At 51.5% G+C, this 14,066-nt stretch overlaps 1 protein-coding gene across 4 annotated transcripts in view; it reads left to right on the forward strand.

Annotated features, from left to right (window-relative positions):
* Positions 1–13,929, forward strand: part of Gask1a (golgi associated kinase 1A) — a 33,708-nt gene extending 19,779 nt beyond the window's left edge. The window contains exons 3-6 of one of the 4 annotated variants that reach the window (XR_009056995.1): positions 8,372–8,494; positions 10,208–10,311; positions 10,879–11,154; positions 12,622–13,929. Coding sequence is in view for 3 of the 4 variants with exons in the window: in XM_057767115.1 (XP_057623098.1) it covers positions 8,372–8,494; positions 10,208–10,311; positions 10,879–11,080 (429 nt within the window). In the remaining variant the exon portion in view is untranslated. Of the gene's footprint in view, positions 1–8,371; positions 8,495–10,207; positions 10,312–10,878; positions 12,597–12,621 lie in introns of those variants that run through there. The other 3 variants (XM_057767115.1, XM_057767114.1, XM_057767116.1) reach the window with 3 other exon arrangements.
* Positions 13,930–14,066: the final 137 nt, after the last annotated feature.

Raw genomic sequence — 14,066 nt, forward strand, 5'->3', positions numbered from 1 at the left:
AACAACCACCTGGCCGACAGAACCTTCCTAGAAACCTCGGTGAGGCTGCAGAACGTGCATTTCTGCACGGCCACCAGAGGTGCTGGGTGACCCACGGCTGGCCACAAACCCCAGATGCAGCTCACCAAGGTCTGTCTGCTATCGGCCTCCCTCAGACTCCTGTTAGGAAACTCAGAGGCCCGGAAGGAAGGGCTGGGTCTGACACACCATGTTTCCCTGTGGGAGGGGCTTTTCTCCCGCGTGTTTCCTGTTTCCTGGGGAGTCTATTGGTATTCACTCCAGAGAGGGGGGGGTAAAAGAATGATTCCACTGAAGCCCCCACACCTAAGTTTCTTGGGGTTGCTCACAAGAACATGGGTGAGGGGTTACCAGAGCATGGACACTTAGACCTCTGGGGAACCCCCACCCCCAACAACTGTGAACTGCTTCCTCATCCTGGGGGCATGGCTCATAAGTCTTGTGAGCCATGGTTCCCTGACCGTCCACTGGGGACTCCTTGGGTAATCACGGCTGCTCTTACCTCCGACAGACAATGACTGTGTCACACCTGAAAGACAGTTCCACACTCCAGTCTGACCCCAGACTCTCGTCACTGTCTGACCTGGGTGATCTGTGGAGAAGTCAGTTGGGCGAGTTGAGTCGGTAGTGTTGGCCCTAGAAGGAGGCTTGTGGCCCCCAAAGCTAGGGCCCAGAAGGCCCCAGCTGCCAGGATCCAGGTCTGGGTTCTGTCTCTTCTTGGGGCCAACACAATGGCTCCTATTGTGTCTCTTGTGTCTGCTACAGCCTGTCCAACTCTGTCTCCTCACTGAGACCTGAGAGGAGCCTTTGTCTCCATTCTTAGCAGCAGAGCCTGACACCAAGGTTCCAACAGGACTGACCCGTCCGCCCATAGGAGAGAAGGCAGCTAGCTATCCAAGGGCGTGTGGGACCCACCCCACAGTGACTCTTCAAAGAGTGATGGGCAGTAACTGACACAGGGCTGGTCTAGGGGAGCTTGTAGCCAGATCCTTGCCAGGCTGAAGCTGAGGGCGGTGCTCTGACTGCAGTGATGGGAAACCCTCCACAGCAAAGGCGTGCAGTAGCCACAGCCTAGCCAGAGAGCTCGGAGAGGGTGTCTGTCCTCTGTCACGGTTATATCCATTACCGCCCTGTCAGACAAAGCGAGGCCTTCAGTGCCTTGAATCCCTCCGGCTTCTCCCTCTCCAGATCTTTGTCTTGGCATTTGGCCTCAGTCACATCCCAATCCAGCTGGAGCAAGGTCTCAGGGCCACACACACACATGGGGTGGGGTAGGGGTAGTGTCATGTAGCCCTCCTCTTCAGACACAGAAGGGAGAAAACTGAGAAAGAGTGAGCTTGACCTCATCCGGGGAGCCCTTCAGGGCTGCTGAAGCATCAGTGAGCCTCAAAGAAGGAAGTGAATAGTGATCAATGAATTGTTATGGGAACTGTCAGGCGTAGGATGCTGGCACCGTAAGACCACCATTTAGCAACCTTGGTGAAAACTCTGAACTCCCATGAGGTGACACATATATTGTTGATTTTAGTTGGGGACGAGGGCTGAGCAGACACACCCCACTCAACAGGGGAGGAGCCCACAGAAACCATGAAACAGTATCTATGTTCTGCTGAGGTCCTGGTGCTGAGACCAAGGACAGGCACAGGTGTGTGACTGTGAGGGGCCCCCTCGCTGCCCAGCTGCCCTGCATCCCCAACAGTGAGTTTCTTAATGTTTTCTTACCTCACTGGAGCCCTGCCTCTGTTTTAAAACGTTTTTAAAAACAGACAATGAAAAGGAAAGTTTGCGTTTGTCCTGTTTTGTTCGGGGTGTTAATTACTTGTCTCACTGCTTTGACAGAAAAGAGTCACTTAAGGAAGGGAGGGTTTATTCCAGCTCTGGTAGGGAAGGCAAGAGCATGGGGTGGCTGGTCATGTGATCCAAGCAGAAGGTGGTGGGTCACATGACCCACATTCAGGAAGCAGAGAGAGTTGTACACTGGTGGATAGATAGCTTTCTCCTTTTTATTTAGTCTGGGACCACAGTTAACATGGTGCCGACCATGCTTGGGATAGGTCTTCCCACCCCAGTTGATCTAGAAGATTTCTCACAGATACGCTCCCTGAGATTTGTCTCCATGATTCTAAATGCGGTCATGCTGTTAATAAAGGTTAACCATCACAGCTGGGTGGTTGGTTTTTTTTTTTTTTAAAGGACTTCTAAAGTTTTCCTTTGGACTGAGGGAATTGGCCTTCTCTTTTCAGGGCAGTGCACTATCCCCGCGGTGGCGTAGACTCTTTGCTGGGTAGAAATCTGACTTTGCTCTGTGAAACAACCGAGCTTTGCGTTCTGACCGAGTTCAAAGGCCACCCTCGCTTCAGAGATATTTTAAAAGTTCTCTTTTTCTTTTCTTTTTTAATCTATCTTGGGTCCATCTGGAAATATTTTAAGCCTAAATGTCCCAGTGCCATTTCCTGGAGACCCATTCCCTGCTTTTGCAATGCAGCCTTCCTCGGCAGTCAACTTCTTTACGTATCTGCGGCCATTTCTAGACTGTGCTGTTCTAGATGCCAGGACCACTGCTTTATTATGGAGGGGACAGTCTATCTCTCTCATGGATCATTTTCAGAATTTGCCGGGATAATGTTTTCGTGTAATTTACACGGTCAGTGTGCTGCTTCCCTTCCCAAATCCTTCTGGAATTTAACTGGAATTAATTTAATTTTTGTGGGTTGACAGCAAAGTTTCCCTATAAAATGCATCATTCACTGGGCATGGTGGTGCACACCTTTAATCCCAGCACAAAGGAGGCAGAGGCAGGTGGAGCTCCGTGAGTTCAAGACCAGCTTGGTCTACAGAGTGAGCTCCAGGACAGGAAGGGATATACAGAGAGACCCTGTCTCAAAAACAAACCAATAACCAAATAAGTTTCACACTTGTCAAGAGCAGGGTCTTGTGCTCCATCTGCCTGTGTCTAGTGCTCCATCTGCCTGTGTCTAGTGCTCCATCTGCCTGTATTTCTGGGAGGTGTCTTGCATTTTTTTCCCAGTGGGTCTGTCCTGGCTAGTTTTATGTCCACTTAACACAAGCTAGAGGCATCTGAAAGGAGGGGAACTCAACTGAGAAAATGTAGGGTATTTTCTTGATTAGTGGTTGATGGAGGAGGTCCAGACCACTGTGGGTGGGGCCATCCCTGGGATGATGGTTCTGGGTTTTATAAGAAAGCAGGCTGAGCAAAACAGTAAGATCACCCTCCACAGCTTCTGCCTCAGCTCCTGCCTCCAGGTTCCTATCCTGACTTCCCTCAGTGAACTGTCTAGCTGGGAGTGTAAGCCAAATAAACCCTGTCCTTCCCCCGCCCCCAGTTTGCTTTTGATCATGGGGTTTCATCACAGCAATAGTAACCCTAAGACAGGGTCTTTCTTCATTTTGTGATGAGTTATTCCTGGATACTTCGTCTCCTTGGGACCATCAAAGACATGTCCTTTCCTTCAGCATGTGTCCAGGGTGACTGTCCATCGACTGTGGAGTGGCTATGATTTCTATATGGTAATCTCATTCCTCCCCCTCTGTGAACTCCATTTTATTCTCTACCCTCTCCCCTGTATGTGTATGGGTAGGTGGACAGGTGTGTGTGTGTGTGTGTGTGAGTGTGTATGAGTGTGTGTGTGTGTCTGTGTGTGTGTCTCTGTGTGTGAGTGTGAGTGTGTGTGAATGTGTATGAGTGTGTGTCTCTGTGTGTGAGAGTGTGTGTGTGTCTCTGTGTGTGAGAGTGTGTGTGTGTGTCTCTGTGTGTGTGAGAGAGTGTGTGTGTGTGTGAATGTGTATGAGTGTGTGTCTCTGTGTGTGTGTCTCTGTGTGTGAGAGTGTGTGTGAGTGTGTGTGTGTGTTGAGGCCAGAGGTTGTCAACTTTTCAGTTGCATTCCTCAGGTTCCTGTTGACATTTTTTTTTTTTTTTTTTGGATTTTCGACACAGGGTTTCTCCGTAGCTTTTTGGTTCCTGTCCTGGAACTAGCTCTTGTAGACCAGGCTGTGACTTTTTTTTTTTTTTTTTTAATAAACTGGCCTGGAGCCAATCTGTATAGCCTTGTCTAGCCTGGCAGCCAGCTGAACCGTGAATCCATCTGTCCCCTCTTCTCCAGTGCTATATCTAGATGCACATGCCATCACGCCTGGTTTATTCATTGGCTTATTTTTAATTTTGTTCATGTATGTATGTATGTGTACATATGTGTATCCACATGTGTATGTGTGTGTCTCTGTGTGTATATACACACACGTGTGTGTGTACACATATACACGTTTTGTATATGGCCCTTAGACATGAGGAATTTGCTCTCTGGGAAAGACAGTGTTTCTATGTAGGAAAGAATGACCCCGCCCCAGCAAAGGTTCGGGATACTTGGGCTGCCAAGGGGAAAGGAAGTGAGGAGGGTCCCAGCCGAAGGGTGTGGGTCACATGAACACCAGGCACCTATTGGGGCCCAGGACCTGGTGAGTCTAGTCAGAGGACCAGGGCCACCCATGCCCTGTTTTGGCCCCTCCCTGGCCTTCCATCCCATCAGAAGGGCCTGGGATCTTCCTTGATTAACTGCAGTGTCTTGTCCCAGTCAGATAATTCTGTTTGGGAGGTGACAGAGCCAGGTCTCCTCCTAAAGCAGGTGGTGGTATGGAGGACAGGTTCCAGTGGCCACAGGCCTCCTTGGGGGACCCTGTGTGTTCTTCATGATTTATTTATTCTTGCATTCAGAAGACCTCACTAAGTTTCAACTTGTGTTGAATGCATTCTCTGTTCTGGGCTCAGCCTGTTTATTTTCCTGTCCAAGAATTCACAGCTCTGAATGCCAGAGAAGATATGATATGCCCGCCACACCATCTGTCTCCGTGGCCAGAGTCAGACTGCCTGGCTTCACATCCATGATCACCACTCCTCACTGTGGCCCTCCGTGTGGCGGTCGGCCTTCCCCAGGGCTCACTGTCCTCTCCAGATGGAGCGGGCAATCCCTCTCATGCCTGGCGGGAACCGGCGCTCTGTGCTGGGTACAGCTCTCAGGGTGGCGCCTCCACAGCCTGAGCTGCACAAGGCCTTCACTGCTGAAAGCCCCGGACGCGGTTACAGTTGCAACACTGCCAAGCTGGCGCAGGGCACTGGGGCTGCGTGGAGCCATCGTTTCTCTGGCTAACTCCTCATTTTTGCAAAGAGTGGAGGGCGGCGAAGTCCTGAAGAATTGTGGGCTGCAGCCTGAGCTTGGTCACATTCATCTGACGGAAAACAAAATAGCATGGCAAAATCATCAACCTGGCACCTGGGTGAGCATGCTCTTCCTGCCAGGAGTCCAGTACTGCAGTGTTACAATGGCTGACATGCCTTGTAGCCCGCTCTGCAAATAAATGCTGCAAGATGGGAAATCTGGATAGAGCAGCCTGGAGATGGGGGGGGGGGACTTGGCAGGAGCAGGGGTTCTATGCTGGCTCCTGAAGATATGGGGGGACAGGAGCAGGGGTCATGTCTGGTTCCTGGAGATGTGGAGGGGCTAGGGTTGGCAGGATCAGGGGCCCTGTACAGGCTCCTGGAGATATGGGAAGAGCAGGATCAGGGGTTCTGTGCTGGCTCATGGAGATATGGGAGGGCAGAAGCAGCGGTCTTGTGCTGACGCCTGGAGGTGTGGCGGGAGCAGGCTGTTGGGAGCAGTGAGCTCCCACATCATGAATTTCTTGTAAACAACTTGTTTTCCCCTGAGCTGAGTCCCTACAGCTGCTCTGAGCACGAGACCCTCAGGAGTTCCTGATGGCAGAAGAGTGGTTTCTGGTGCGTTTGGCTGGGGTGTGGCTATCTCTATATAAGCTGCCCCTGAACACAATAACGGGGGCATTCTTGGAGCAGTTCGGCATCAAGGATGATCTGTGTCTCTGTCTGTCTCTATGTGGTTTCAAGCTCCAGCCCCTTGCCTGGTTCATGAACTGCATGGCGGCGCATAGAGTGCAAACGGGCGTCATGTGCCACAGCAGGGGTCATGTCTGGTTCCTGGAGATGGGGGGGAATGGGGTTGGCAGAAGCAGGGGTCTTGCGCTGGCTCCTGGAAGCGTGGTCAGATGTGGGAGGATGGGGTTGGGGGTTGGAAGGAGCAGCGGTCCTGAGCTGACTCTTGCTGTGTGTCTAGGGCTGAGCACGGGGCAGAGCAGTATGCTAGGGTTTCCTCAGCATTGGGGGGAGCCTCTGGGAGCTGGGATTCTAGACAACAGAATTCTTAACGACCGTAATCCCAAAGCATATGCCCTGCTTTAAGTCTTTCCTCTGCCCACGTGGCTCTCCATGTGGCCACGTGGAGTATTGACACCCCCTTTGTTTACTCCGGGGTGAGATGCATAGAACTCAGTCTTGACTAAGACTGGATCCATTAGATCCTATGCACCTGGTAGCAACAAAGATGGCGGGGCTCCTCTCCAGCTGGGGTTTCTCTTGAAACAATATGGTACTAGGATATGGGTGGGAGTGTTCCCAGGAAGTCTGCTGTGTAATGGGGAAGGGGGCAGAGAGGAAGAAAAGCCCACAGAAGGTGTGGTCCTGAGAATGCTGTGCCATGGACGAGCGAGACCCAGCCCTAACAAGGTCCTAGGAAGCACAGCAGTCCGCCGAGGACAGTGTCTGCACACCAGCTCTGACAGGCCTCTGGGTGGAAAGAGCATTAAATTGTACATTACTTCCAGTCTGCCATATGGGTAGGCAAAGCCTGTTCAGGGGCCAGGAGGCCCCTCTGAACCCGGGAATGGGATGATGGGAACCTTTCAGGTGAACCTGGGCTCATGGGTTGTCGTCAAGAGCATCTGCCAAAGCCTTAGCAACTGCTACACACCTGGGACCTGGAAGGGAGGAACCTCAGGGAGCACAGTGCTGAGAAAAGACAAAGGCTCAGCTTGACTTCAGCAAGGAAGGAAAGGACTTCAGAGATCAAAAGTGAAGCTTCTGGGAGCCTGGGGAATCAGAGGAGGAGGGAGGGGGAGCCTGGGGAATCAGGGAGGAGGAAGAGAAGAGCCTGGGGAATCAGGGAGGAGGGAGAGAAGAACCTGGGGAATCAGGGAGGAGGAAGAGAAGAGCCTGGGGAATCAGGGAGGAGGGAGAGGGGAGCCTGGGAAATCAGGGAGGAGGAAGAGAAGAGCCTGGGGAATCAGGGAGAAGGGAGAGGGGAGCCTGGGGAATCAGGGAGAAGGGAGGGGGGAGCCTGGGGAATCAGGGAGGAGGGAGAGGGGAGTCTCGGAAGTCAGGGAAGAGGGAGAGAAGTCTGGGGAAGTCAGGGAGGAGGGAGAGGGGAGCCTGGGGAATCAGGGAGGAGGGAGAGGGGAGCTGGGGAATCAGGGAGGAGGAGAGGGAAGCCTAGGGAATCAGGGAGAAATGAGAGGGGAGCTGTGGTCAGGGAAGCCTGGGTCCATCTGCACTGTGTGACTGACAATCTAGGGGCAATTGGCGAGGCCAGCAGAGACTACTCAGCAGGGAAGGAGACTCTCAAGAAGGGAGTCCGGGTGTTTCTGATCAGTGTGCATGCCCAAATAGCCCACACCCTCTCTGGGATACTGCCCTGCCTCCTTAAAGAGTGGCAAGTGTGAGCCACTCACAGAGATCAAGGAATCCCCACCATTGCTCATCATGGGTTGATTGTTTTGGTCTTAGTCTTGTTAATTAAGGCTGAAGGAGAAGGTACCAGAGAATCCAGGACCATCACCCTGTGACTGTGGATGCAGCAGTAAGCACAGGTGGTGGCCACAGGTCCATGGCTATGATCTGTCGTTGCTGCTCAGTCAGGCAGGCTAGGGACCTGTTTCGGCTTTTGTGGGCACCACCTTCCTTCTCCCCCTTCCCATATGCAGCCCACCTTGTCCACAGATGGGGGACCCAACCTATGCTTCAACAACTGCACCTTCAAATCCCACTGTGTGTGTTCTCCTTTATGACTCTGAGCTCAGGGTGAGGAGGAAATGAGGCAGAGGTGGCCATGATGGCTGGCCATCTGAGTGACAGTCTTTTATATACCGGCTAACTCAGTCTGACTCCGTGGGGTCACGGTTGGGTTCTGAAGTTTCAGGATAGAAAGCTGGCTCTGGCAGCCTTCCTAACGGTGCAGAGAGAAGCGGACAGAGAGGCCCTGTGACCCCAAGCTCATCTTCAGGATACTGATATGCACTTCAGACTTAAACAGAAAGAATCGGGACAGATTCCCCCTTCGAGCTGGACACCAGTGCAGCGCTGACGAGCACAGTCGACCCAGACAGCCCCTGAATACTGTTCTGAGCAGCCCTGGACTGATGTGGGACCCAGCGGGCCAGGTGGGCTTGATATTGGGTCTGGAGAAGACAGGTACCATGCCAGCCTTCTCCACAGGTCCATGACCGCCTGGATCGCTACTGCTGCGGCTTTGAGCCTGAGCCCTCAGACCCCTGTGTGGAAGAGGGGCTTCGAGAGAAATGTCAGAACCCAGAAGAGCTGCGGCTGGTGCACATCCTGGTACGTTTCTTCTGCATGCACAGTGCCTTGCGGCGTGAGCATTGGGTACGCCTCTCCTGCGGAGGATGCTCTTGGTGACCAGACACAGGTGGCCCAGTCTTCTTTCTTTTGTCAGCAAACTTTGTCTTAAATAATCCTCCTAGGAGCCAAATATATAAAACAGGCCAAATGGATACTGAGAACTCAGCTGAGGTGTGTGTGTGTAAAATCCTGTTTTCACTGCTCCACAAGACGCTTCAGGGAACTTTGAGGTCTTTTAGAGGCAGAGTTTGATAATTGGGCTCTGAGTGGAAGGAAGAAGAGGCAGACAGAGGGAATGCTTGGTTCCTGAAACCGAGCGTGCTAGGAATGGCTATGGAAAGTAGCATAGAAGTCTGGAGAATGTGTGGGAACAGTGTGCAAGCCAGAGGAGATGGCCTCTTTTTGCCAAACACCAGAATTTAAAGGTGTGTACGTGTTCCCGTGAGCACAGGCATGTGGAGGCCAGAGGCTGACACCTTTAGTTTTTGAGACAGTGTCTCTTGCTGAACTTGGAGCTTGCCAATTCAGCGAGACTGGCCTTTAGCCCTAGGGACCCGCCTGTGTTCATCAGCGCTGGGACTGCAGGAACATACAACCTCCCCTGGCTTTTCTTACGAGGTTCTGAGTTTTCAGGTTCTCATGAATGCATGGAAGCCCATTACTCCCGGAGCCATCTCCCTAGCCCCATACTGTATTCTTTTTAAGTACTAGAGAATTCTGTCTTGCATGTTTTAGTGTGGAAAGGATTTGAGAGATGCCGAAGAATCATGCTTGTGTGTGATATGGCTTTGTTGTGGAATATTATTTTAAGGTGTGTGACTTTTGTTTATGCTGTATTTGTTTAACTCTGTGAAGCTGTGGTACTGTGCCTGTCTTAAAACACCTGATGGTCTAATAAAGAGCTGAACGGCCAATAGTGAGGCAGGAGAGAGAATAGGTGGGGCCGACAGGCAGAGAGGATAAATATGAGGAAAAATATGGGAGAGAAAGCATCTAAAAAGGAGAGAGGAAGGAGGAGGACATCAGGGGCCAGCCACACAGCCAGAGGCAGAGTAAGAAGGAAAGAGAAGATAGGCAGGAATAGAGAAAGACAAAAGCCCCAAGGTCAAAGATAGCTGGGATAATTTAAGAAAAGCTGGCAAGAAACAAGCTAAGATCGGGCACTCATAACTAAGAATAAGCCTCCATATGGGATTTATTTGGGAGCTAGGTGCCCCCCCCCGCCAAAAGTCAAAGGACTAGAGCCAAAAGAGAAACAGTAAGACATCACACAACATGGCATGAAGCTTCAGACCTAAGGAATACACCTTTTGCGCCTGCTGGTTCAGTTCCCACCCATGCTCCTGACTCCACTATACCAGGAACCCGCCCCCTTGCCTTGCAATTTAGAAGGTGGAGTAACATCACTGCTATGGGTTCAGGTCTGAGTTTGCCCCAGTTGCTTATTAGCTGTGTGACCTTGTGTAAATTGCTTAACAACCATTAAGCCTTATGCCTCCTAAGGCTGCTGGGAGGATCCACAGAGATGGTACCCAGTGCTGGTGTAGAATGAGCCCTCAGCCATGGGACCACGTGAATAAGTTGGGGGCATTGAAGCACAGACAGCCGAGAATGCCCTTGAAATGGGCAGAGTAGGACCACTTACACTCTGCCCTTACCAATGGCTGCCCCTGTCCATCTTCTTCCCCTGAGGTCCGGAGCAGTGATCCATCTTGTTTGGTGTTCATAGACAATGCTGGTAATCTCCAGCAACCTGAGGACAAGCTGAACTTTCGGCTCCTGGAAGGCATAGATGGGTGAGGATCCCCAGCATTGTCAGAGTTTGGGGGGGATAAGGCTTGAGGACGCTCTGTAGACTACGAAACTGTCAACTAAATCTCCTCAGAGGGCTAAAGTCCATCAGATCCAAGTTGGACCTGGGTCTGCAGAGACTGAGGAAGACTGAGAGGGGCCACAGGAATCGATCGGGTCTGTCCCCCTGTATCGAGAGCGCTTCTGGTTCCTGCACAAGACCAGCTGCCCTCCCTCAGTTTGTCAAGGCTAGCTCATCCTGGACCTAGGTGAAAGAGCTAGCCTGGGGACCTGCCCTTGTCTGCTCTCAGTAGGCAGCTCAGCCTTCTCAGGGCCTTTTGGGGCCCTGAGGTAGATTTGTTCTCCAAGCTTCACCATCGGATGGGGCCCATCCGAGAGCACTACCGTCTGCTCTCAGGACACAGCAGGTCATAGACTCCTCTGACAAGGAGCTAGCAGGCATTTCCCTGGCTGGGTTCCCCAAGGGGCAAGTACAGGGCTCACGCTTTGTGGAGACTCTGAGCTCACTTGTGCCTTTCCTTCCCTGCACGGTTCTGGGGCTTCGGCCCCAGGTTTCCTGAGTCCGTCGTGAAGGTTCTTGCATCAGGGTGTCTACAGAACCTGCTGCTCAAGTCACTGCAGATGGACCAGGTGTTCTGGGAGAGCCAAGGCGGAGCCAGAGGTCTGAAGCACGCCCTTGAGACACTGGAGAGGCGAGGACAGGTCTTGCTGAGACACATTCAGAGGCACAACCTCACGCTCTTCGGGGACTAGGACCTGTGAGTTCACCTCTAGTCTGGGCAGAACACACCTTGCTGGAGGACTTCCCATGATGTGAGCCTGAGCTGGTGAGTGTGCCTCCCATTGGCAGTATTTCCTTGACAACAGTTGGCCGTCCCAGACAAATGGGGAAAGTCAGAAGCTGGAGGAGCCTGTGGCACCACGGGATGGACTGGACGGCTCACCTGCTGGGATGGTGGGGGAGGGACGGCTCATCTGTTGGGATGGTGGGGGACGGATGGCTCACCTGTTGGGATGGACGGCTGCCTTCAGCAGTGCATTCCTGTCTGCATTCCCAGCTCTGGCTATTTACTCCCACGCAGCAATAAACAGGTTTAAGAATGTTCTGTGAACCGTTCCCTGCATGTGTACATGCAGCACTGTGTGCATGCGTGCGGAGGTATGTAAGTAATGAACCTGGAATGTCATGCATACTAAGCAAGTACTCTACCAACTGAAGTATATGTCCAACCACAGAAGCCTAATTTTTTAAGATTCATTTTTTTAAAAATTTATTTTTAAGTGCATGGGTGTCTTGCCTGCCTAAATATTTGTGCCCCATGTGCGTACCTGGTGACTGCAGAGGCCAGAGAGGGTGCCAGACCCCTGGGACTTGACTTGACTTACAATTATGGACTGCCATGTGGGTGGTGAGAATTGAACCTGGGTCCTCTGGAAGAGCAACCAGTGTTCCTAGTAACTGAGCCATCTCTCCAGCCCCTAATTTTTATTTGTGTGTGTGCGTGCATGCCACATGTATGCAGGTGAGAACTGGAGTTACAGGGGGTTGTGAGCTGCCTGGTACGGGTGCTGGGAACTGAACTCTGTAATCTTCCACAAGAGTAACAAACGCTCTTAACCATTGAGCCATCTTTCCAGTGGCAACGGGGAGGAGGCTGCTATAAAAACCGAATTTCCCTTATTATTGTAGGAATGATCATGTCCATGTTAGGTTAGCCGGCTTCCTCGTGTAAGACATTTGCCCTTCCTTAGTAGCACGTTAGAGTTACGGCTCTGAGCTGCATACACTCAGCCCCTGCTGTTACACTCGTCTGTTTCCTCTCAGTCTGCCATCTATGGCTTGACTCTGTCTTCTGCAAAGTCGGAAACTAATTCTATGCAGTCAAATTGGTTCGTTTTTGCCCGTCAGTCTCCCAGGGTTCCTGCCTTCTTAGGCTGCTGCCCCTTCAGATCGCTGAGATATCAGCTGTGTCCTTCTCCTTTACTATTTGTATGAAATTTGCATGTGAGAGTGGTTTGGTGGGAGGTGTAACTCAAGTTTCCTTGCCCCAGATCCTGGTCAGGAGTCTATTCCGTTCCCGCTGATCTGAAGGCACACCCTTATCAGATAAGCTCCCAGGAACACAGAGGCCCACTCAGGAACTGTACTATATTCTGCCGATAGGGTTTCTCAACTCCCCTTCAACAGGACACTGTTCTAATCAAAGTTACTTTATTCTGTCTGGCAGCACAAGTATCCACTTAAATATTTATTTTATGTGTGTGTTCTGTCTGCATGTATGTCTGCACCACAGGCATGCAATGCCCACAGAAGTCAGAAGAGGTCACTGCATCCTCTGGAACTGGAGTTACAGATAACTGAGCTGCCTCAGGAGTGCTGGTAACTGCAGTTGGGTCCTCTTGGAGAGCAGCTGTTGCTTTTACTGCTGAGAAATATTTCTAGCCCTTCAGATAAATATTTGTATGAGTCTTTAAGGGAAAAATCAAATTTTCAATTTTATTTTTAATTCCTTATTTATGGTGGTATGTGACCTTCATTGTTTTTTGGGGAAGACGGTTGAGTGACAGTTACAGCAATGTCTACATCTTACTCCTGACTTTAATGAGAGCATGCCTATGTCTCCCTGTTGACTGCAATCAGCGAGAGCGCATGACCATGCATGATCCAGGTCAAAGGTGACTTTATGGATATCCCCGCTTCATGGCCTCTGTGCGAGATACTGCCCATGCAAGTGGGCACGTGTTCCCTTCACAGCCCTGTTCCTAGCCCACTGTGTCATCTCCCTTGACAATCAAAATGAAAGAGCTGGGTGCTCACTGCCAACTTTGCTTCCCATTGTCTAAGACTTGCCAAGGCTATCTCCCTCTGAGTTGTCAGCTCAAGGTGGCTCCTAAGGCCACCCCCAAATACAGGCAATTGCCCCTGTGTTAGTTTACCACCACTGCTAGATAAACCCCTACAGCCGAAGACACCAAACATCTGTCCCAGGACAGAGACATCAAGTTGGAACTGGAAGCTTCCTCCCCGCCCACCAACCCTCATATTATTATAAAGTGTTATTCCTCCCCCAGAACCCTGCATAACAACAGTCTTACTTGGTGGCAGCCTCTATGTGCAACACCAACCAGCCAGGCAAGATGGCAAGATGCGCCTACTGACACGATAGGGTCAGGTCTGTCATGGGGCGACCAGCTGCTCTGTGATTGGCTCGAGGCCCACTCCACAGGTTGGGCAGTATAACCTGTTAGAAGCCTGTGGTCGGGTAGGTCATGGGCTCCAATGGGGAAGCTGCTGCCGTTTCATGTGACACCATGAAACTCTTCTCTCACGCCTGTGGACCAGGGCTGCCGTCAGCTTTGGGAGGCTTCCTTTCGCTGCGGCCAGCGGAACTGGAGACTGATCCTGGTTAAAGTGCTGGGGATCAGTGACTGTCGGAACACCATGAAAGTGGCAATGACGACACAGGGGACGTGGGACAGCGACTTCTGGGCCTTCTTGACCTCACAGCAGCTGCAGCAACCAACACAAGATGGGGTCCAGCTCTACCCCATCGTGGAAGTGGGATGAGCTCATGGGACCTCACCCTTCACTGAGGATTATAGTTAGTGGATGAAGGGAGACATTTTCTTCAGTCAGGTGGTCGATGGCAAGGCCTGTGCAAACAAACCCTCTTCTGTGTGCTTCTAGGAAACCCTAACAAAACTCATTGGCTCAAATACACAAAAGGACATGAAAATA

The sequence above is a fragment of the Chionomys nivalis genome, chromosome 4, assembly GCF_950005125.1.
Source record: "Chionomys nivalis chromosome 4, mChiNiv1.1, whole genome shotgun sequence".
NCBI lineage: Eukaryota > Metazoa > Chordata > Mammalia > Rodentia > Cricetidae > Chionomys > Chionomys nivalis.